General features: G+C 38.9%; 1 protein-coding gene across 1 annotated transcript in view; it reads left to right on the top strand.

Moving 5' to 3' along the window:
* Positions 1 to 26310, top strand: part of LOC135220852 (leucine-rich repeat and immunoglobulin-like domain-containing nogo receptor-interacting protein 1) — a 474574-nt gene that overhangs the window by 220229 nt on the left and 228035 nt on the right. Inside the window, 1 exon segment of the mRNA XM_064258419.1 lies at positions 21542 to 21644. Coding sequence (XP_064114489.1) covers positions 21543 to 21644 — 102 coding nt within the window. The 5' untranslated portion in view covers position 21542.

The following is a 26310-nucleotide window of genomic DNA, read 5'->3' as shown; positions in this document are numbered from 1 at the left end:
TGCCCGTCATGGTAGCAGTCTGCAGCTTTGCTCGTCGCAGTAGTAGTCTGATGTTTTGCCCGTTGTTATACTAGTCTGAAGTTTTGCCCGCCACAGTACCAGTCTGCGGTTTGCCTGTAGTGGTAGTAGTCTGAAGTTTTGCCTGTTGTGGTAGCAGTCTGCAGTTTTGCCCGTGGCAGTAGTAGTCTGAAGTTTTGCTCGTCACGGTAGCAGTCTACAGTTTTGCTCGTCGCAGTAATAGTCTGAAGATTTCCCGTTGCGGCAGCAGTCTACAGTTTTGACCGTCGCAGTAGTAGTCTGAAGTTTTGCCCATTGCGGCAGCAGTCTACAGTTTTGACTGTCGCAGTAGTAGTCTTCCGTTTCGCCGTCACAGTAGCAGTCTGCATTTTTACACGTCGCGGTAGTAGTCTTCATTTTTGCCTGACCATTGCGGTACTAGTCTTATGGCTTTACTACAGGACACTACAGGGCTGAAAGGAACACGGCCAATACATATTAACTATACCCTTTCAAAATATGCGTAGAGCAAGTCATCTGCATGTATGGACAATATGGTACCAGAGCGGACTGGAGCGCGCTAATCCCAGCAGGACAAACCCGATGCTTGTCGCGTACGTGTATGGTCAGCTAAAATACGTGGCTGCACTCATATCAGTTTGATCAGATTCCATGTAAAACACGGGGTTCCAATCTTTTGACTTCAGTGTATTTGTTCATTTTAAGCATATTATAGTCTGTGGATTTCTTCACAGTTATTGTCTTAGGACTTTGGCCATATTATAGTCGGCAGTGTGTATGAGACTGACACTACTGATTCTACTCCCTAGCTACCGTGGTTGGACCGGCTGTAGTCTTTCAGTTTTTTGTGAAATCTGACGATAACGACAACGTTATACCATTATAAATAAAACGATGAAAAAATAAAGATCTAACCCAAGAGAAGCCAACGGAACCGATAGGTTAATGATATCGGAACCCTAAGGAGTGACTCCGGCTTTATTAATAAGGTTCCCAGGGTAAGACTGTAAAATATTCATCACAAATTATTATGTAAAAGCCCCCAGTGTTTGTGCTAAAATCATCAGAACTGCAGGCAGACTTTGAGGTGTGATAGCTAAAATTTTTACGGTTTCAATTACGTTATCATCATATTCAAAATCACGCAGTTCTCACGCGGTACACTGTAGGCATTACTTGAGGTTCTTTGCAACGTTCCTTTGGCCCCTAGCTGCAACCACTTTTATTTCTTTTATTGTACCTCCGTTCATAGTCACTTTCTTCCTTCTTACTTTTCCCCCCTCTCTTAACAATAGTTTCGCCTTGAAACTGAGAGGTTCTCCTCCTGTTACACCTTTAAAACCTTTTTACCCTGCTTCCCTTTCAGTACTGAATGACCTCATAGTTCCCAGCGCATGGCCTTTGGCTAAAATTTGATATACTATTTCATTTCAGCATCACGGAGTTAGATTAGGATCTTTCTGAAACTTAATACACGCTTGGAGTTTCTTACTCTACTAATTGCCAGTATTGAAGTCCGAGGATTTGTGAATGTTTTGTCATCGTCAGTTTTGATAAGAGTGATTTCCTAATTCCCAAAATAGGCAGCAGCATTAAGGTCAGAACATATATATCGTAGTTCCTTTTTCAGTTAAAAGGTCAGCCATATATTTTACAGCGGCTGGAAGTGATTTTTGTCGGTCTCAGAAATGTAAAGCTATCTGTTGATGTATACCTGTCAAATATGTGACAGTTTTGTGTTCAGTCGTTTTATTTGATGTTTTTCTCCTCTTTACATTATTTGTGTTTCTTGCCATTTTGAATCTTTTTCATGTGCCCAACGTTCAGTGCCGATGTATCATCGAAGAAAGAGTAATGTCATTTCGAAGTTAGTAAAACATGATTACAGTGGCGAGTGTGATTATTTCAATAGCGCTGTCTTTGAATCCGGGAAGTCAGAGGTAAAGCTGCCTGTGCATATTACAGAGGTAAAGCTACCTGTGCATATTACACACAACCACACACATATATGTATATGTGATATATATATATATATATATATATATATCTATATATATATATATAATATATATATATTGTGTGTGTATACGTATTTATTTATAGTACACGCACGTACATACACACAAACATCGATATTTACTTGTAAATGACTCGTGCGTGTGTCCGAGTCTGAGCGTTTGAACGCTTCTCATTCAGTATTCATTTATATACAGTAAATACATGGATGTCATTATAGGTATTCATGTATATAATACACATATGTATTCATGTTCTAAATGAACATTATTGAATGTGTGTGTTTGTGTGAAAGATAGAGAGAACGAGAGAGCACACTTAATGAAATGAGTGACCTTGCCGAGGGTGTGGCTGATGATTTCGTATAACAAAAACTGCTCGAATCGATTTGTTATAATAATCCAGTGCCGACAACTTGTCCATTATACCTGGTAAGCTTTGATGCTGTGCCTTCTCGCACGACGGTGGCCGCAACAGACTTCAAGTGCTTTAAGGAATCTGATTTAGGCTGTAAGAAAATTTAGGATAAATGTTCGTTTTGTTTCAATACGATTTTGTGATAAAAGGGGTAGCTTTATTGCTATTTCGAACCCTTTATTTACTAACTTCTATTCTGTAAAATACAGACAAAAGACATTATTCCATAATTACCTAATTTGAAGTTTGCACATAAGTTTATGTTAGTACTCACGTGTATGAAGATGAAGCAGAACGTCTATAAATGAAGTAAATGAGTCATTAGTAACTCTTCTCTTCAGACAACGGATGATTGGAAGTCGGATGCGTTGCATTTGTTTCAGTGATTTGGGACACAAGAAACTAAGTATTACAAGATCAGTGATGATCATTAGCATACTGTATATGTAGTGAAAAACTTGGCTCTGATGTAGAATGATAATATTCATTTCTCGAGATAAGTGGCGCTAGAAAGTTAGCACCTTTCGTTTTTTCTTTAGCAAGTCGCCAGATATGAGGTTGTTAACCCCGTGGCCATTCTTAGACACCCAGTTGCTGCTGAAAGTAGTTCAGGAGTGAATCGCAGACTTGTTCTGTGAGCTCATTGCTTTACCACATCAGACATCTATCCTAGCAGCGGATGGCTTTAGAAATTTATAAAAAATGGTCACTGCTACATTTGTATCTTACTTCTGCATCGTGTGTGAACCTCGTGTTTGGAAAACTTCATATTAGCCGCCTCACGCACCTACACTGGAGTCATAGTGCAAGGGTTTCTGAAATTCTTTTGGGGTCCCTCTTAATTAAACTTTTGAACATCTTGTGCCGAATGGGATGATGAATATATACTTAGCTCTTGGCTTAATTTTATATGATTTTCATGTGTTAGAGATATTAATGCAAATTCAAAGGGATTTTTATAAGCAATATTAATATTTTTTGCCGTCATACTATAATGGGTCCAATCAGTCCTTTGAGATTTTTTTTTTACTTAGGTGCACGTTAAAGAGTATTATTCTTTTGGCCAGTTGTAACGGAATATTTTTGTATATTTCTTCTGACATAAATTTCCTTAGGTGTGCAGCCCAGATGAAAATTATTCACAGTCCATGCAAGGGATTTTAGAAATGATGTCGCTACTGTGTTGAGGACTATTTCGTACTTTTCATACAGCAGTTCTAATAATTAGGCTCATAAGAAAATGACCCAAGAGAGTAACAACATAGTTTATAAGTTCTCATGTACAGACTGTCATTCATTTGATTTGGGCCACACGAGTAAGGAATTCAACGTCAGAATAGACCAACATAGACTCAGTGAGCGCTGCCTCAAAGAATAATGCTCTTTTTGTTCGTTTCAGTGAAAAATCTCGTAGAATACAACTAACAATGGAAGTCATAGTGCCAAGAGTCCAGGTGTGTCGCACTCACAAACATTAAAATGAACTAAAGAATGCCAGCAAACCTGTTCATGTCCGTTTCTTCTCTATTAATCCGATACCTGCATTCGTTCGAGTCTGCTGTCGCTCATCTGATGAACAGCCTCAGATAATGAGGTTTCTTTGCTTTAAAATGGTTATACGTTCCTTTAATCTTAGTCATTGTTTGTAAAACGAACTCATCTTTGTCATAATTTATCCATTGGATGTATAGATTTTTTAAAAATGTCTACAAAGCAAAAAATCTTGAACTTCGCTATTTCACTTTCCTTATGACTAAACATTTTACCGAAAACAAAGGTCGAGGGGCTAATCGTAGAGGAGCCAAATGCGCTAATCATTTGAAATTGCCTGTGGGTGCAGTTATTCTCAAGGCACACTGCATTTGAAATTTAGTTTTTTTTTTTTAATATGTTTGATTAAGAAAGTCCTGTATGTATATATATATATATATAAAACACACACAAAACCCACACACAACACATACATACACACACACACACACACACACACACACACACACACATATATATAGATATATATAATATATACTATATATATATATATATTATACATATATATATATAAATCAAGGATACATAAATTTTGGGTGAAGTTTTGCATTTCACAATGTGAATATTGAAGAGATATTTTTGCTACATTTTTTTCCACTATGGTTATAAAATATTAATTGTAACATTTGCTATAATATTGCGAGTCGGTTTTTGTTTCCAGATGATAGCTCTATTATTCCCAGATAAATGAAATGATGCCAGAGCCACTCCTGTCATAAGTGATATTATCCCTCCTTTCATTCGTGGGACGTAGCGAAACGCCCTTCTCATTATGAGGGATGGCGTGATGACTGACACGCCCTCTCCCACCCTTGAATTTCTTTCCTCACCTCTCCTTCCCTTCCCATCTCATCCTTTGAGCCCCCACCTTACCTTTGGTTCCCCGCCCGTGGGATCGCTCTCACCCTCGAAATCTCTCGTGAAGGACTATGAGCATACCTGGTGTTGTAAAGAGTGGAGATTTCTATTCAAGGCCGGTCGCCTCGACAAGCGACCAGCCCATTCTTTTGCTGAGAGAGAGAGAGAGAGAGAGAGAGAGAGAGAGAGAGTAGTTTGGTGTTTGTCATAAACATTCCGTTGTCAGTAGAAAATTGCATTATGTTGAAGGAAAAATCCCTCATTGTCATGTAGTGAGGTAAGATAGTGAACGAAAACGAGTAACCTCCGAGACTACGGAATACGAAGTCTTGATTTCTTTTATGTACTTTTTCATTGGTAAAAGCCAATGGAATTTATATAAAAGTTGTTAAATCCTCTACCATCGGCTTCCCCGTAGTAAATTAACACAAATGTGGCTTACCAATAAATCTGGTGATAAGAAATTATGTTCCCTGACTCACTATTGATGAAAGGAATAGTAATACGTTCCATTAAGTTATCTGTTCACCATTTTCAAGACTGTATATGCATAATAGTAGTATAGTATGTGTGTGTGTGCATGGGTGAGTGGGTGGATGTTTGCGTGTTGCAAATTAAATTACAAATGTAATTTATTAGTTTTTTGCTTAATTTTGGTTTTCTGTTCAGGGTCATAATGAAAGAGAAAGTGTGTTGTAGATCTTCTGATATACTGAATAATGTAAATGAAGTAATTGATAACTTACATTTGTGAGAGTAAACATGATGTCCATATTGTCTTCCCGGTTATTCGTTGATTAATAAAGCTTTAGTTAATGAATGCATTCATTTTTTCGCGTTGTTATTCGCATTTTTACCTGTTCATCTCTTGGTGTTTACATCGTGTTTATAATCATACTTAGTATTTGTTTACCTGTCTTTTACACAATATTTTCCGTAGATGAGTCGGCGCGTGCATTTAAATGCCCAGGAAGAGTTCCGTATATTAACCTCTCTCTCTCTCTCTCTCTCTCTCTCCTCTCTCTCTCTCTCTCTCTCTCTCACACACACACACACACACACACACACACACACACACACACTCTGCTTCTTCATAAATAGGCACAATATAAATGAAATCAATAGCAGTTCACCGTAACCAAATGAGCTTTGATAAAAGCAGGAAGGAAGTTGCAAGCGACAGGAGGTGATCGTAATGCATTTACGAAATTTCCAACGAGAATCCTAAGGATTTTTTTTTTTTTTTTAGAAAAAATGAGTCATGTTAGGCGTAACGAGGATTTTCAGAGCTTCCATCTTAATCTTGTGGTTAAAAAGTTAATCTAGTTCGCTTGAGAAAACAAATCGGTCAGTTTTGATGAAGAAGGATCCTGCAGCAAACAGGTGCTTCCTTTCAAAGGTTATTTGCAAGACAAATTTGCGCGGAATTGAACTCGTGATTGACCGGGCAGTAAGTCACTTTATACCCCAGTAACAGTGATTATCCTAAGCTAAATTAGCAAGAGGAGAAATGGAAGCACAGCGCGAGAACTAATGCGCATTAATCTTAACCGAGACTACGTAGCCGAGGTAGGAGATCAAATGTGGATCATTTATTTCATTTTGGTACTTATTGTTAACGGTGCTATATATGGTTAAGAAAAAGCCACTGAATAAAAGCCAAGTTTAAGTGAATCAATATAATGGGAAGCTCGATTTCACTAAGGTCCTCTCCTGCAGCGTGTACAGCTGAAGAGGACCTTAGTCAAGGTCGAAAGCTCCTCTTATGTTGATTCACTTAAACTTAACAACTCAAGACTAAACACGAAAAATGCGTTTTTCTATTAGTACTATATATGTTCTGGATTTAGATACTGAACTTTTTCTTTATCAAAAGGGTTTACATAATTATTTGCTGGTATGCCGCAGTTCCTTTGAAAGAAAATAATGAGAGTGCTGCCATATCTGCTTTCCCACAGATACGAAGGTTTCAATAATAAAAAGGAGTGGCAACCAGATATCTTCCTTGTCTGGCATGTGCCTGAAGGAAAGGAGAGAGAGAGAGAAGGTTGACTGTAACTTCTGTGGTATGATTTGAGCTACATATTGAATGACGATTGTTAAGTTTAGGAGAGCCATCCTCAGTTTTAGTTAAAGAACAAATTACCATTGTTTCTCATTATTTAATAATGTTGGCAGTAGAATGATTCCTCTAATCCGCGTTTTTGTCATAGCTCAGATTCTGATTACGCTTTGGGTCTGTTTGGAAATTTTGCCTGCTTATTAGTAGGAATGGACCAAAAACTATTGTGGATTATTACAAGAAATTTTAGCGAAAGGTTAAAGACCTCCGGACTGACAATAAGGGATTCAATATTTTTGGAGAGATCCGAATCTAGAGAAGAGACCTTTTAACCGGAGTGTTGGAATGTGGGCGTGGAGGAGAATTACAGCCTTGGTCGTGGTGTCATTAGTCTTGGCATCAAAAGTTAATTGGTAGGATTATCTCTAACCTTTCCTATACCTTGAAGTATAGGTATGATAGAATCCTCATGTACCTCTTCAGCGTCTCATTCATTCCGGAAAGTGAATTCTTTTAGAGAGGTAACAGTTCTTATCGCCTCTATGTAACAATCAAATAACGTTTCCTGGAGACCATAGTCTTTGAACGTTTTCCAAAGAGCGCGCTTTCGAACGTTTCCCGCGATGCCGGTCGTGCTCAAGTGCACCTACGAGCATATTTACGGGGTGTGTTCTCTGTCGAGAAATTGAGCCATTGAGAGTACGCCCAGCAAGGCACTTTTGAATCATTTATTCAAGGACTATTCCGGTGCAGTGAACGATGCTGTTTATGCACAGAGCACATCTGCATATTTTGTTTGCTTTGGGGTATTTGGATCAATAGAAGCAATGCTGAAGAGGCGTTTCAAGAAAGGGTAACCGTATATTAATAATTCTCTCTCTCTCTCTCTCTCTCTCTCTCTCTCTCTCTCTCTCTCTCTCTCTCCGTGTTTGTATGATGGATGTGCATCATGCCTTATGAAACCGTACACCCAATCAATCTGCTACTGATTAATATTGAGAGACTACTTTTTCACAGCCTTTATACTAAGTCTGATTTACAATATACTTCAACACAAAGGCGAAACACTGACGGAATGACGTCCGTTGGGCAATACATCAGAAGCACGAATTTATATAAAAAAGGAGAGCTCTCTCCTATTTCAGATATCAAAGCAACCGGATTTGAGTTAACAATAGTAGTTGCAGTTAATCTATACAGTACAGATTTTGTGCTTTATACATATATATGTATGTATGTATGTAGTGTGGATGTACTGTATGTAATGTATGTATGTATTCGTCTATCTATCTAATATATTATATTAATATATATAATATATATATCGAAATATTATAATTATATATATATATATATATACACTAGTTATTTGTCCTGGATTCTCGAGGACACTAGACCATACAACTCCAACATATCTCAGTTGTAGACATATACAAAAAACATCCATACATACACATTATATATATATTATATATATATACTATATATATATTATATATAATGTGCGTGTATTTGGATGTATATGTGTAGGTCTACACACTGAACACAAATTGGAGTTGTACGGTGTTGTTTTGCTCGAGAACCTAGGACAAATAACTTAGGAACTGATTGGGAAAAGGCAGCGTGTCGTGAGTATATTTATGAATGGAATAATAAGAAGAGCCAGGGAAAGGTTAGATGATAAAAGTGAAAGTTTGTTGGAAAAGAAAAGTGGCCAAGAATGATGTTTTGGGCAAAGTGGATTTGATAATAGTGAAGTGTCATTCATGCCAGTGAAGAAGTGCAGAGAGATACTGAAGTGTTTTTAAGAAGTGTAAAAACTATGTACAAAAAGAGAGAGAGAAAAAAAAAACGTTGAGGGTAAATGAAAGTCAAGAAATGGAGGCAGTGAATGACAGTGCTGAACGATTAAGAATAATAGTAACTGAAATTTTAGACATTTGGGAGTAAGTGTGATGGGGGGATTACGATATAAAAGAGAGAGATTTGACCAAAGTTTTGAGGAAGAGTGTCTGGGCAAAAGAGAAGTTGGAATGTAGCCTGAGACTCATCAGTTCAGAAATGTTCCTGTGGAGGGTTTTAATTGGGATATTGAATGTTAAAGAAAGGGAGTAAATTTGTTGTGATGAATTGTCGTCAGTGGATTTTGGAGAAATCAGGCATGAAGTGAAGAAAATTCATGAAAGGTAGTCAGTGCGTTTTTAGGTGGTTAGGTTATATTCAAGAAAAGAAGGGAAGAGACGATGCAAATGATATAAAATATAGACACATTCAGAAATACAAGATCGCTAAAAAGCCTGGAACCTGCTAGCAAGCTGGATCAGTTCGCAGCTTGTGCAGAAGGCCCTCTATATCCGGGAAGCATGAATGAGCTTGCAAGCAATACTGAATAGTGTAGATTTGTGAAGCTCCGGGAGGTGTGTAAGCGTTTTACAGATGGCTTCCTCCTCGATTCAGCAGCAGTCAAAGGATCACTTGGAATCGTTTCTGGATTTCCTTTTTCTCGAGCCACCTGCTATTACAGGGGAGCTACAGTGGGAGACACGTACACACACACGAACATATATAAGTAAGTGTGCGTGTGTGTGTGTGTATATATATATATATATATATATATATATAATATATATATATATATATATATATATATATATATATATATATATATATATATATATATATATATATAGTTAGTGAGAAGCATGCCGAAGAACAGATTACGTGACGATTAAACTATAAACATAGGCAATGCAATCAACGTGGCCTTTCCGTCAGCTTTGTTAGAAACAATTGCAAGTCGTCGTCCACGAAAGCCATACAAATTTAAGTGAAAATAGTTTTGCATGTGTATGGTGTGCTTGAAGGGAATAATTATATTTAACAACATATCCTTTACGCTGAAGTCTTTGAAATAACCCACTTTGGTTGTAAACCGGTTGGAGATTAAGATCATATTTCTGTTCGTATGTCCATCAGTCCGCCAATTTCAGATGCATATTTACTTGTGTCGAAATAGGATGAACTATATACCTTTTAGAAGAATTCCTTTTTATTTATCATCTGGATTTCAAAGGCTTCCAGGGGAAATGGGGTCTAAGAACGTTATGAAATTCAAAACGTGATGTCATTGTGGATATTATAAATGCAGGATTAAAGGTGTATATAAAGGAAAATTAGTGGTAACGATATTAGAATATCTCTCTCTCTCTCTCTCTCTCTCTCTCAGTATGAGTATGGCTCTATACACCTAAGTTGTGAATGATGTGCTTACTTTAGTTGAGCGCTGAGGGAGAGAAAGAGGGAGGAGTTTTAAAAAAATGCGAATGTTCATTACTAGTTCAAAATGGGAGGGCCTCGACGAAGTATCCTCAGTCCACCGGGAAGAAACTATTCAAACTTTCTCTCTCTCTCTCTCTCTCTCTCTCATTTTAATTAGAAATGACTGATGCACGAGGAAGTAAAATGTGTATACTGTGAAGAAGTCAATGTTATCCTTGTTTCAGAGGACATAATGAATGAATTCTGAGCACACACAGGAATGAGTCTGGAAATAAAAGGTTAGGATGATGAAGCTTGGAGGAATTACTGGTTGCTTGTCAGGGATGATGTATGTTAACGCTTGTGATTATTTTAGGCTTCAACATTTGCTTAGCAGTTACATCGGGTAATGTGCCTCGATTTTTTCGTCCATCACATATTCGGCTACAAATTCATCTCCAGATGAGGGTATCCTCTGAACAGTACTATAGAGCATTAGGCGCTTGTGATAGAATTCCATTGAGGTTTATATGTTGTACCACAAAATACTTCTCTGCTGCCTTTTGCATACTGTTTGGAAATCACTTTTCTTTTTTATGCATACTGACTTTATATTGATTTGTCGCTTAGAATTTTCTATTGAAAAATTTCATGAATGCTCTAGGCATCCGTATTTTATATTGCTGCCATACTTTGGACACTCTGCAGCGGTATGACTTTTACTTTGGGAATTCTGTCATGCTATTGCCTTCAAGTTTCGATGATTCAATGTCAGTATTACGTGGCTGCACTTAGCATTCCGTGACAACACTCCTTTGCTGTTTAGGGTAGTCTTGCTTTATTTTTCTTTAACACTTCTGGCATTTTATGTCAGCATTGTTTTCTATTTGCCGGCTTTGTACTCCTGCCTTGCTTTCCTACGTAGTTCAATCGGCATTGACGTGCATTACTTACTCAGACATTCAAAACTGCTTCCAGGCCAAAGACATTCAGTATCAACAGTAATTTTCTACCTTGGAATTTCTAAATAGACATCGTTTAACAGCTTCAAGCATTGTGTGAGCCGATAGGGATTTCCTTTCCCGTCTCGGCATTGCATGACACATTGCTTTCCTGCCTTGGGTATTGTGTGTTGACGTGACCTTCCTGCTCGTACATTTTGAGTAGGCAGTCCTTTTCTCCTTTGGTCACTGACCATCGTCAATGTTGATGGCCTATGACATTCTGTAAACGCTTATTTCCCATTTCGGGCATTCTGCATTGGTTTTACTGTCTTGCTTCAGGTATTTCACATAACCAATTACTTCTTGGGGCACTGAGTGTTTAACGTTGCTTTCCAGCTTTGGGCATTCTGCTTCGACCTTGCTTTCATGCCTCGTGCATGAAAGCTGTGTAGCATGCGTGCAGGCCAGGACATCTAAGGCCATTACAGATTTTGTTATTTCTCAAACTCCTGCATCTAGGCTCGCTGCTCATCCCCCAAAGAAGGCTTTATCGAACGGGGCCCATGCATTAAAATGCCCATCGACTGTTTAGTAGGTCAGAGTCTTATTCGTTAGCAGAATTAATCAGCTAATCATTCCGTCAACTAAGAACAGCCAAGCACCACCACCCACCAAAGCGAGAATGAGCCCTTAATCTGTCAAACCTTCTGGTGTTCAGGCATAGTGGGGTTCCCTGGGTTGAGTCAAATTAAGGTGCAGCTTCACTTCTGATGGTGCCCTTCCATCAGTTCATTTCAAGTTTCAGTCCTTATCCGTACTACCCCTGAATGCAATGACTTTAGGTTACCTAGAGGCATCTTTCCATGTCATGGAAATAATAATAACAGCAAATTGCTAGTCAGCATCGTTTAGGGTTAGACCTAGGATGATATCTGACTGCCTTCGATCCTCTTATTTTTGTTTTGGATCAACAAAAACATTCTTGGCAAGCAATTTCGCTGTCGTTTTTCTACAGTGGTCACTGATTTTCACCTCTCATGTTCTAGTATAGATTCTCTCGGCAGTCGCTGTTTACCATTACATCTTGCTCCCACCACCAACAAAATCGAACCAAGATCACCTTCCATCATTCCATGAGGGTAACATCCGGTCATTGTATTCTAGAGTAGCCTGCTTTGAACATTATCATTTATTCAAGGTGAGTTAGTGGCTGCATGGGAGACACTGTAAAGAGCACCCTGGCAGAATCAGTATGGCTTCCCCTCACAGAAGCTGTTTGGAACCAGCTGGGAAAGCACCAGGCAGTAACCTCCCACCCCAGTCCACAACTGAGCTCATATTATATGCATTTGGAGCTGAAATTACCCTGGCTGCTGCCACAAGTAGACTGGTATCCTGCCCAAAGCTGGAAGGTCTCGGCTTCCAATTGGTTGTTGCCAATGGATTTAAAGTGTGCTCATTCCAATTACACAGACTTGGAAGAGTCCCGCATTGTTATTTTACGTCACTACTTACTGACTGCTTCCTTCCTTGGATGTGGTAGCCATGTTCAGGCTCTCTCTCCGGAAATGAACCCTGATTCTCTGTCACCTGTAACAGCCGCTGTAGGTGCCTAGTTAAGGCAGAAACTTGAAAGATATGGAGCCAGTGTAGAGACAGTGCAGTAGCCACAGTTATTCAGTCATTACAAGCGAGTGGACAGGACCGAGGCCTACTTGGTTTTCAAGTAATAAAAGCACTCCTTCCTTCCAGTCAGAGATGTACAAGTCTCTTATTAACTCTAGAATTACCAGGCTATCCGAGTAATAGTTTTCCATTAAATGAATGAAACCTGATTTAATTATGTATACACGATTTTGCCTCAGAGTGGCCTATATCGACATATGCTTGGCTTAATCTTTGGGACAAACATACGACTACTTGCAGATGACTACTTGCAGGATCAACCAGTTAATAATTATATTCTTCCTTTCTGGGTGGATCAACTGATACCGGAGCAGCAGTAGCTACTGCCCTCACAACTCCATTTTTCCTTTTCATTCTCATCAAAATAATCCTTTATCTCTTTTTCAATTCTCATACTATCGTATGCAGCTAGTCCTATCATTGTTGTCCGGTCACAGGCAACTGAGCTCCCAGAGGGAATAACTGCTCTCTCTCTCTCTCTCTCTCTCTCTCTCTCTCTCTCTCTCTCTCTCTCTCTCTCTCTCTCTCGGGACAAATTCATCATAAAATCCCAGTTCATTGGTCGCATGAGGAGACACCAGCACTTGTGGTAACCATAGTAAGCCTGCCACTGCTCTAATCCAGGTAGAGCTGTGGCACTTACTCCACAACCTTGCTGATATTTGCCTGACCCAACTCAGGGATCAGGCACATCAAACAGTCTACCTCAGTCAGCACCCCTGGCAGATGGTCATAACAAGGCTAAAACTGATAAGTTGAGCTTGCTTTACCACAGTCAGATTCATTGGCTCTTGGCTTTCCAGGCACACCACCACCCTCGACAAAACAAAGGGCCAATCCTAACATCCATCTCCAGTCCCCCTCGGCCCCCACTCCTAGCTTCAAACTCGGGATGAGCTCTCCCTTTTTTTTAACTTGAAGTCTGAGCATTGGCACCGTGCCTTCGAGATTTCCTGTCGCAGAGCATTGGGTCCGTGCTTTTCAGATTTTTGTCTCACTAATTTCATGCCATCACTGCTTTCATGACTGAGGAATTCATTGTCAGTTTGTTTTTTGCCTTGGGTGTTGCATATCACAAATTGTTTTCTTTCCTAGGGCATTATTTTTTAATATCACGTTCTTGCAGGGCATCGTTTGATGACACCGTTTGCTTCCCTCGGGCATTGGTCGTTGACGTTACCCTCCAGCTTTGAGCTTTCTACCTAAATGCCTCAATAATGCTCTCTTGCTTCGGTCATTCTTTCTACCTTCAAGTTTAGTTTTCATGACTCTTCTGTAGTCATTGTCTAGATGTTGCTTTCGTACTTCAATCCATATCCTGATAAGACTTTCTCTCATTTGGCGTTCTTTATTCTTCCTGTCTTGTGTCAGGCAGTATAAATAGTAGTTTTCTTACATGAACATTTGGGCTTTGTATCGTTAGTTTGTAGCAGGCCTTCAACTATTTTTTGTATCAGTGCTGTAGACCTGTTCCTCTTTATACCTGTTTTGTGCAAGTAGTTCCCCACAGTTTTCTCATTATATAGCAATCATTCATTGTGGGTATTCATATCATCCGTGCAATTTTTTCACATTTATTACCATTCTGTGTTTATCCTCCAAATGTAGCTGTACGTATTTCGCCTCATTATTCCCATCCTTCAGTAAACAGTATAGTAAAGAGACATTATACTATGCTATTTATTTCCTTCTGTCGGCATTCGAGTTTTGTGTTCATCTCTTTCAGGGTGCTATTGCAATTAAATTCCCATTTGCGGTAAAAATGATTCACCGATATTCCTGTGATTCAGTGGACATTTTGCTGCTGGGAGTCATATCAGGTCTTTCATTATCCAAAAAATATTTCTGCGTTGATCTTCGTGTACTGCAAAATAAAAATGTTCAGTGGGATTGCCCTGTGCTGGCTTTGGTTTTTCTTCTCGGTCCACGAAACATATAGAGCTTTCCCGCTCACTCAGTATTTTCATTTTTGTCAAAGTGCCGAATATACATTTTTTTCAGTTTCTTGAGGAAACTGCATCGACGATGATTTTATCAGTGGCTTCTTGTTTCGGCAGTATATCAAGTATGGTGAAAGTGACAGACTTGTTACTGGGCTGAAACAGGCTGTCAATGATAAAATCGCCGTCGATGCTGTTTCCCCAAGAAATAAAAGAGCATGTATATTCGACACTTTGCTAAAGTAAAGACGATATGTATACAGTATCATGGAAAGTGTACATGCACTGAATATCGAAGCAGTTTTGATGGCTGGACTAGCATGGCACATTACAGTGTAATATCTAAAAACAAGGTCTCTCATGTGCAGGTAATCTGATTTTATAATTTCTGGTATGATTTCCGCGGAGGAACGAACCATTTTTAAATACTTGAATCATTGTTTAAATTACCGGAAATATATGGACTTTCTTTTGCAGTTTTCGAACTATTAATTATATATTTTATAGATGCCTTGATTGTTGGTATTAAACTATAGTACTTTATGCAGCTGATATCAAAGTGTCCCTATTACGATCTGTCTATATATATATATACAAATACATATATGTGTGTATACATACAAACATATATATACATATATATACTATATATATATATATATATATATATATATATATATATATATATATATATATATATATATATATATATATATGTATATGTATATATACATACATACATATATATATACATATATATATATATATATTTATATATGTATACATATGTGTACTATATATATATATATATATATATATATATATATATATATAAGTATGTGTGTGTATTGTAAAGAATTATTGCCTAGTATGTCTCTTTATTGTATTGTTAGCGGAAGTGACCTGCAATTTAGGTAGGCTACATCATGAAAAGCAACTTCTATACGCGTCAGATATTTTTCCTGTGGCAGTCTTTGACGAGGTGTTTCTGAGCGCATATCTCACCATGACATTGCTCTTCAAATGTTTCGATTTCCATCAAGAAATTCATTAGTGTCGGTTTCATTTCTTCATTTATTGTCGGCTGAAGGGGCGCTAGCACCGTTATCTTGGCGGGCATTACGGCTTCATTCTGGTCTGCAAGTTGATTGCATCATAGACACTGGCCATCTCACTTCACTTCACTCCGCATTTCCTGCTTTGCAATGCAATGGCATTGCATCGGAGACAGTCCGCCAGTCCCCATTTACGGCGTTGCAACTTTATGTTCTTTTGTGGATATAAATTAGTGAGGAGGGGGGAGGGGGGGGGGGCGGTAGTCCACAGCACACCTCGTGTTTATTATCATTTTCCTCGCTTTCCCTTTCCCTTCCTATCTCGCGCTCTCCCTTTTCCACTTTCTAATTATAGTTTTCTGTCCTCTGCGCAATCCCATTTCTCATTTTGTCTGTCTCTCACATCTTTTCATATGAGTCTCTCTCTCTCTCTCTCTCTCTCTCTCTCTTCTTTCATAGATATCCTTCCCATTTCTCTCCTTCCTCTCTTTGCCTGCTCACTCTTCCTTGGAGATCCCTATTTCGCCCTGGACCGATCTACGCCCGTTTTAAGAGGGGACGTGGACGAAGGAAGGGGGCGGGGGACGAGAGATGGGAGGAGGGAGGGAGTTTGTTGCGGAACACAATATCAACTCCCTATATAACACTGACCCTCCCGCCTCTGTGACAGGGTTAACAGTTCTCCACCAGTAGGTTTTAATATCCACCGACGCTCACCGTAATTCCTGCACTTGTTATTGTCTCCTTAACTCTGTTTCTCTGCCCTGACCCTCCACCTGGGCCGCTCCCCCTCTCCACCCTCGCTCGGGCCCTTCCTTTCTCTAACCTTCTTTCTACTTTGTCTCTCTTTCTGTACGTCACCAACATTCCCTCCTCCGTCTCTTAGTATTCCCTATATTTTTCTTTCTCTAAATATCATTTTAATTTGTTTTCGCCACTTTTTTCATCCCCGAGGCTCCCTTCCTTTCCGTGTCTGTTCATTCATCCAGCTGTGCCCTGAAATCTCGCTCTTGCTTCCATTTTCGGCCCCTCGGTATATCCTGGACTCCAGCCTGTCTTCAGATCAACTCGCGTCGAGACAATCAGGATCACCGATTTATTATTAAGTCTTCATTATTCCCCGGCCATGTTGAACCTCACGGAGAAAAGAATGAAGGGAGCAAAAAGGGCAGGTTGACAGTGACGGGGACACAAAGCAAAAGTTAATTCTCAGGGGATTTCATTTCATGGGGGAACTGACTGACTCAGGTCCGTATGGGATCCCCTTGCCTTGGTGGGACCCCTCGGGGCAGAGCTGGTCTTCCAGTTTGTGGAATATTGTCGCTAAATCCTACGTAACAAGAAGGGCTGATCCCGACACTTCCCCCGATTGGAACAGCAGTAAACTGTCAAGAGTTAAGGTAGAGCAGGTGGGTGGCTGTAGAAGAATCCTGCAAGTCAGTCATGTTTAGGTAGTAGAAGGAGTTTCTCATAAAGGTTTTAGGGAGACTTTGCATCTCAGTCAAAACGTGTTTTAATGTATTAATATACTAATGAACGTTTAACCATACCCTATCTATTAACTGACGGCAATAATAATATTTGAATGAAAGGTCCTAAAAATAATCATACTTTTGGAATATATAAATATAAATATATATATATATATATATATATATATATATATATATATATATGTGTGTGTGTGTGTGTGTGTGTGTGTATATATATATATATATATATATATATATATATATATATATATATAATATATATACATATATATATATATATACTATATATATCATATATACATATACATATATATATATACTATATATATAATATTATATATATATATACTATGAGATATATATATATATATATATATATATATATATATACTATGAGATTCAGAGCTTTTGTTCCGACGTTTTTCCGAAGTAACTTTTTTCTGCACATTTGACATTTGACAAAGATATTACTTAGCCATAGTATACTTTACATCCCTACCTAATTTTCGGCAGCATTCTTTATTACTTTTTTAGAAAAAAGTATATTCATAAGAGTAAAATAAAGCAGCCGAAGCCAGTGGCGGAACACTTTAATGTATGGGTTCAAAGTTATACGTGACATAAACATATGACGTCCCGACTCCTCCCACAAGGTGTTGTCGACAAACAGGTGTCTCTGAAATTCTGAATGAATATTCGTACCTTGTCAAGGCTTCCTGAATGGCGGCTATGATAAGTCATTGCCCCCGTGGTTGCAGGACAGCTTTTGTGATTCGACTTGCACAATTGTTTAGAAGTGAGGAGGCCAATGGCAAACCCTGTGTAAGCTTGAACAGGTACATGAATAATAAGGCCCTTTTTTGGGGTAAGGAGTACACCCTGACATCCAAGGCTACCACGTTTTCGTCAATTGTTGACTTCCATAAGGTGCAGAATGATAATTATATACGCTCTATTTATATCAATGATCGTCACTATCATTTTAGGAGCATATCAACGGAATTACGACGAATATCAAGTTTTCTTCGCTTTGTTAAGTGATATTTAATTATATAATTTTTCAATGGAGAACTAGTGATAGAAAGTAATTTTTTGAATTACTTGTGGAAACCCTTTTCTTCAAGGATTCTAGCACTCGACCTTATGGCATAAATCCTATATACTACTAGTACTACTAACACTACTACGGAGTGTAAACAAGGAGTATTGGTTTTATTTCATTGTTGCCGGAGGTGGCGACTTTTTCACGAGTAGCCAATTATACATCGAGAAAGTGGCAAGTTAATGACGTCATTAGTTACGTCATTATATCATCGAAACTCATTCCTCTGAGTTTGCTGGCGATGTCTACAAAAAGTCGGTGTTACTCTTATAATCACCAGAATTGTGCAACTTTCGTAATAGAGAATACAATAAAAAAAATTAGATAGGGATGTAAGATAGCCTGTGAAAAAGTGTCATCTTTGTCAGATACGTTGATAAAATTGTATTCTAGAAAAACACCGGGACACCGGCTGAGAATCTCATAGTAACTGTCTAGTGCCTGGCGGCGAGCGCCGTAGGCCGGCAGTGTTTGAACCGTATACCATCATGATTTTTCATCGTAGAATCCTCATGAAAATTTCTTTAGAATTTTGTGCTATTTTATGTACAACTAATATTAAAGAAGTTAGCAGGGCCGGATATTTGGATCAAAACGTCACCCGGCTAAATACCATCCCTTAATATCATTGTTATCTTTCATCGCAGAAGAAACATTCTATCAGTGTAATGCATTTTTTCTCTACGAATAAAAATAAAGAAGTTAGCATAGTTGGATATCCGGATCAAAACGATACCCGGCTAAAAAACCATCCCCTATAAAATCTACATACGTTGTCCGACTTTGGCTCAATTCGGTCCAGTAATTGCGCCGTCTGTAACGAACATATATACACATATTCATGCACAGAGTCCGACCGTCAGTTTTGTATATAAGATGTAAAGGATTTTTTTTTAAATTGGTTAAATTGGGCTCATGCTTGGCTAAATTGGGCTCATGCTTGGCACAACCAATTTCGCGAGATGTCACGACTGTAATTTGGAAATAGTCATCTACTCCTGAAACTATTTTAGGGTTGTCTTGGCGTGTCCTCGTGGCTCTTGGTGGGCTGTGCTCACACGTGACACTTAAAAATGTTGTGCGAAAGTTTACAACTTTCGTGGTTGGCTGTCGTCTGAATGACCCCGAGTTGGATGTCGTGGTTTGATCGTAGACCTGTCATGATGTGTTTGTTTATAGGTCGGTAGTGGTCGCGAATTAGATGACAGCCTTAGTCTTCGTGCGCAAATTTTGCACAGTACTACTCAGTCTGTCTTATACTCGAGGTCTGTCGTTATTTCTAGTGTTGGATTGTGGTTGTCTTTAGAAATTGTTGTATTTTGTACTGTTGCAAGCGAACGTTCGTTTTCTGTCAGGGTTTATTAGTCACGTCCATTTATTCGTTCATTAACATTGGTCTGGAGTGATCATTTTGATCAAGGTCACTCGGGGTCTTTGGATGGCTGGAATATTTTCCACACCACTATAGAGTCCGTTATAGACCGAAATCCCACAAGTAAAGTAATAACATTTTCTTAAAGGCAAACTCACCGTCATGCTAAAGTCAACCTATCACTGAACGTCATCACTGCAACCGAAATAGTCGTCTAGTCATTTTCTACGCAATAAGTCTCCAAACTATCGCGAATAATTACGAGTGGACTACGGCATTGTTTGCCCTCGTGGGAGGTTTTGCTTCTTCAACGCCTTAACTAGAATTCTGTGTCACTGTCCACTTACGATCCTATCAATATTATTGGCGAGACTGGAAAAGGCAAGAGAAAGGTCTCAGATTTTGAAATTTTGTCATCATACAATAAGTAAGACACTATTTGTGGGCTCCATATCAACTCATCCAAGTATGGAAATGGTACTGTGAACGCAATACCGATGGTTGCAGAAAACACCGTTATCATGTGCTTCTATGAATAGTTTATGAAACATAATTGTAATGTTGGCCGCCTCTGTCAAACGTAAAATTTGATGAATAGATTTCTGAGAATCCCTCTACCCCTCTCCCACCCCTTGCCAAATTTTATTTAAGTGCCGATGATCCAAATAATCGATCCCGGAATTGCTTGGTTTAGGAAATATTGATATCCTACCGGCTGGCGTTGGGAAAGTCATCCCTGACTGAGCTTTCCCCTGTGAAGAAGGAGGGGGCTTTTGCCTCCTGTGGAATCATAACACCCTTTTGTTTTCCTCCTTCCTTGTCCTTTTCTTTTTTCTTAGTTTATGCTCAGAAACTGTCAGTAATTCTGTAGGGCTTCTTTCTGGAGGTAGCCTACGTTAATTTATGGAGCAACTTATAATTCATCATTCTCTCTCTCTCTCTCTCGCTCTACCCAACCCCCCCTCTCTTCACCCCCCACCTCTCTCTCTCTCTCTCCAGTTGTGTTTCCCCCATCAGGTGCTGAGTTGGCTGAGGTATGAAGTAGATATAGCCTCTTCACACATAACTGTATTGGTGCTTATCTTTCTTTATGAAAGTGGTTCTATCCCTTCCGCGTGATACTAAATCTTCCCACGACAACAATGGTTCATATCAAGATCTACAATACGTTGTTGTTGTTATGGGGACGTCTTTGTAATATTTTGTTTATATTGTGCATTATGTTTGTCATATTTTAATTGTAAAAGTTGCTTAGTGGTATTTTTTAAAGGGTTCACTACTTTTCCGAAGTGTATCTACATCTATAATTTTTAAGTAAAGTACTTGTTACGAAACATTTACTAGTAGGATCAAAGAAACACTTGTTGTGTGTCAGGTGAAAAAAAATAATATATATGATTTTACGATTGGTTTTAGAATCAGAAAGCACTGGCCCATTCACTGAGTGAAATGTTGTTTGACAAAATCTTTTAATGATGAAACTCAGAACCGATCCTTATAGGTTTTTCTTGTAACATTTCCATTAGCGGATTTCATGTTTTTATCATTTCGTTTCTTACTCACAATTTGAACTAACTTCATTCCCTCCATTGACCCTCTGCCTCTGCCTGTAGGCAAACGAACTTTAGTTCCCTTTCATATCTCAGGAGGATTCTCATGAACTAACCCTCCGTGCATCCTTTTACTACATCATGTTATTGTCCAAGAAGCCTCTTGTACTCGACGGGCGACTGGTTCTTTTCTATCTGTTGTCTCATCTTTTGTTTCAGGATGAATGTAGCGGTGATACTGTTGGTGCTGATCACCTGCGTTGGCTCATTAGATGCTGTTGTTACCTGTCCGGATAATTGCTTCTGTTTATCTGATACTAAGGTAAGTGTTTCGTTCGTGTTTCATTATATGGCTCGTTAATGTACTTACAATTTATAAATGTGGGTGTTTGTTTTCTTGTGTTTATCGTTTTTTGTGCTCTTATCCATTACGAAAAATGACGGTATACTGAAGTGCTCTCGGGATACCATCAGAACGATACACAAAAAGTTCCGCCTGTGGTGCTGCAGCAGCAAAGGTGCTGAGGCGCTTTGTGGAAAACGCTGACCACCACATAGTAGTACTCCCGTATTTCATCAGTAATGAAGCTTCAGAAGCTTTGAGTCCATGGTATTTGTTGTTCACCTCTCTTCTTTATTCATAATTTTTATGTGTAGCTTACACAATATGACCTGCGGTAGTCCATCTTATCCTGTGTGGAACACTGTACTGAAGGTTCAGACCTTTTCATCACTAACAGTTCAATTTCTGTTTTCATCCGTGAAACATTTCACATGGCATCCCCATCGTCTTTCATAAAGTTTCGGGAATTTTGCTCCACTGCCGAAACTGATCTTGCTTTGATAGAAATGGGCTCTGTTAATAACTTAAAAGGTGTTCCTTAATTTCTTATTTCGCTTATCTCAATCATACATCTCTAATTCCCAAGTTTTTTTTATTGATGTTTTAGTTCCATAGCTACCTGTGTTTTTATCGTTTATACTAACATGTTTATTTCTTAATTTTGTATTTTATGACCTCGATTGTATTATAGCTATCACTTTTTTGTTAAATTTTCCAGTCTGTCTTATACCTGTCATGCTCCTCATTTTTTCCTTGTGAAGGTGCGGGGTGCTGTTTTTTTCTGTCTTATAAAAGTTATTCACCTTTCATTGGCCGCAAAAGTTTTAGACATCAGCAGTGCAGAGCTATTCATGTCCTTGTCAAAAAGGAAGTCCAACACCCAGGAAGATGGAGACCTGTAAGCCGTTATCGTACCATAGATTCAGGGTCAAAGATCACTCACTGCATCAAGAACACGAAGTTCAACATCCTTGCCCCACTGGTCATTTCGATCATGGCACAGCCGAAGAATGGCCTCTTTGAACCTCTTGTCCTTTGACCCTGAATCTGGTACGACAACGGCTCACAGGTCTCCATTTTCCTGGGTGTTTGGCTTCCTTTTGTTCTGTACATTCTTTACCACAAAATATACAGTGGTCTTTAAAGTTGAACTCTGAATGAGATCGAGACAACATAGTTCGTTTTCGTAGTGGCTTTTCAGTTGGACATCTTTGCTGCTTCTTCAAGAGTCTTGTAATTTTGTGCTTTGATGTTTATGATGATACACATGATCGATGGCATTGAACAGTAGAGTCTTTGTTGTCTCTGATAGACAATTCTAAGTCTGTTGGCAATGTATCGCCACGCTGTTTGCTTGCGTTGATGATCGACTGGATTCTGTCTCTTCCTGCATTGGTCAAAACTTGGTTTTTAGCCTCGCTGCACCGGCCAATCGGTTTGAAGTAGCACTCAGCCATTTCTGCCTGTAAAGAGATAAAAGAGCTGCATAAGAACCACCACCATTGGATTGAAGACAAAGCTATAGTAAACAGAGCTGAGGATGAAGAGAAGAAATTGCACCAACACCATCTTTCCCTGCAAAAGGAGAAGTCATATTGAAGAGCATTTACCACCAGTGCCCTGTGTGAACAAAGTGTAATTAAGTATACCCAAGAACAAGCAGAAACCACATTTATGTTAACTAACTAATTTCTGAGGTTGTGAGATAAAGACGACCAACTAGTTTCCAGTAGAATGGATAATCTTGGAACTACTTTTATACTGAATATGAACAACTAAATATTATTTGTTTGTATGGTGTTTTTACGTTGCATGGAACCAGTGGTTATGACTTCCGAACCACGTCGAGAGTGAACTTCTATCACCAGAAATACACATCTCTCACCCCTCCATGGAATGCCCGAGAATCGAACTCGCGGCCACCGAGGCGGTAGGCCAAGACCGTACCAATCACGCCACTAAGGCGTTGAACAACTAAATATGTTTTTGGTTTACACTTTATTTGCCATTAAAATTGGCTTCCTTGACCTCGAAAACCCTAGAATTGATGTATCATATTATAAAATAGGCCAAAAAGTAAAGAAATGAGAGACGTTTATAGCTTTTGGACTTGTACGGCAGCCATCTTGGACGCCATGTTGAATTTCTCATAATGCCCAAAGATGCCAGTAGGGCATCATTTAGTTTCTGATTCTATGGAACTTTATATACCAAAATCAATCAAAACCTGCTTGGAGGGTATTTTTGTAAGGTTGTCACCCACTACTGCCAGACTATTCCATCAGTTAACTCATCATCTCTCAACATTGTTTCAAGTTCAGTAAGATTCCTTCTTTATTTCATTCAGTTTTTAGTTCACCCTGTTTATCTTTCAGTTGGTTTTGTTTCTCAGAAATCCCCACATTGCATGATTTTTTTTTTTTTACTGAATACTTCTTGCACGTATATTTTTTCTGCCCAGAAGAGGCTTGAGATGCTAATGCACGTAGCATCTACAACTCTGTGGCAGCATTTTCAGTATTTTTAGTACTTCGACCATGGAATGAGTAAATTTGACATCGCAGCAGCTGTTTTTATGTGTCTCTTACATACTACAACTTTGGTGATTGGAAGAGCTACTAAAAATAATGGAAATGTACACAGAAAGATAAATATACCACGTGTACACTAGTATTTTACGAAAATAAAGAAATACCATGTTTGTAAAAATGTATGTATGTATGTATACAATAGGTAATGGCGCCTGAAAATAGAAACTAACGTTACTCTTCTCTCTGGGATTTTGCCCCATCGACCACTGAAGCAGTAGGTCGACTCAAAGTCTTTTATCTAAAGAGACAGGGGTCCTTAAATGAGAGAATCAGGTATGCGGTGCAGTTGTAGGTGTCATAACGGTCGCAGTTATCCTAACGGTCACAACTGCGCTTTCAACAATAATGTCACCCCTTGCCTATCCAACCAACAAAGAGTAGACACATTTAATCTTACTCCCAAAGAGCCAAAGATGATGTACGCATTATAGTATTCCCTGAAAATTAATGGGATTCAATCTGTCGACCACTAAAGGTCCATCAGTTACAGAATTCACACCAGTAGAGAAAATAGATATGCCACTGTATGTGCTTGGTATTGTAGTGGTCACCACTGCACCCCAAACTAAGATTTCACCTCTCCCTACCCCGCTGGCAGTAAGTAGAAACAAATAATCGCCTCCCTCAATGGCCTGTCGTGGCGTACACGATGTTGACGGTCTGTATCACCTAAAAATACATGCTAGTAACCTCCTCCTTTGGGAAATGGAACCATTGACAACTGAAGAAGCAGGTTGACGCTTAGGCTGCCCGCACACGGGACACTTTCAGTGGAGAGTGGTTGGCAAACCACTAAAAAAAATATTGAATACGCGTGTTTACACGAAAGCCACAAACAGTGGACACGACTAAAAGGGTGGGTAGGAAGTGGCTACTGGGTCTATTTTCTTGGCCATACCACAGTCGCTCACCACTAGTGGCCGAGGATAAAAAAACGTTATTTCAAATCAGAGCGCGCACACGAAAGATTTTGTGGTCGAGATACTTTGGTTGCAGTGGGTGATTGATTGGCAGAGGGGACAGATCAATAATGTCACAATGACATGTAGATAGATAATTGACTGTGAATCTTTAATTATGGAGGTGCAGAAAAGACCAGCTCTCCATGGTTTTACAGTAAAGGTATACAGTTATAAGTGTATAAAGGATAAGTTATGGACAGAACATGATGCTACTTCATATACATGCATCCCAAAAAACTATATATACCGTCTACATGCTATACATGTTAAAAAATATTGACATATACTCTTCCCCTTCTCCTCTTAACCAATCATTAATTCCTTAGTATTAAGAATATTTAACAGTAAAGTACAGTATACAATTGCATAACATATCTTCGTATCTAAGAAGATTACCTATATATGTATATATATATGTGTGTGTGTATGCATGCCCACATACACATACATAGTGCCCTCTTTATTTCTGTTTCATCTCACAAGTTAATAAATCATTTATATTTTTACATCTAATTATACTGCCATATTAGAGCTCTTTACAACATAGTAAAATATAAAAACATAAAGCTAATTTTTTTATAATAAATATCTTTGGCGGTTTCTTTCTCTTCAGTAGCAAAGCGCAAACACATGCAACATCAACAGTAGTTATCCATGTTGTCATTTAGAAATTCAACTGTCGCGGACAGAAATAGTGTCTCGTCTGCGGGTACACATCAGTTAGCCACAATTACTTTCCACTGAAAGTGTCCCGTGTGCGGGCAGCCTTAGTCCACTTAGCTACGGAGTGCTTAAAAGCATATGCAGCGATAAATGTAACAATTTTACCCCCTTCCTGTTCTCCCCTCCCCAGTGAGTGAACATATTTAATCCTCCTTCCCAACGGTACTGAAGGCCTGTATACCTACATAAGCAGGCAGGTGCGACTGAAAATGGATGGTAACGATAACGTCCTCGTTTGGGAATTCTTCCCGTTGACCACTGAAGCAGTAGGTCGATGTTTAGTCCAATCAGGCATAGAGAGGATTAAGAAAGGGAACCAGATATGAAGTTGCATGTGCATGGCATCAACCCCTCTGTAGCTGAGTGGAT

This window comes from Macrobrachium nipponense, chromosome 2 (assembly GCF_015104395.2).
Source record: "Macrobrachium nipponense isolate FS-2020 chromosome 2, ASM1510439v2, whole genome shotgun sequence".
NCBI classification, from domain to species: Eukaryota; Metazoa; Arthropoda; class Malacostraca; order Decapoda; family Palaemonidae; genus Macrobrachium; species Macrobrachium nipponense.
This window is presented reverse-complemented; position numbering and strand designations above follow the sequence as displayed.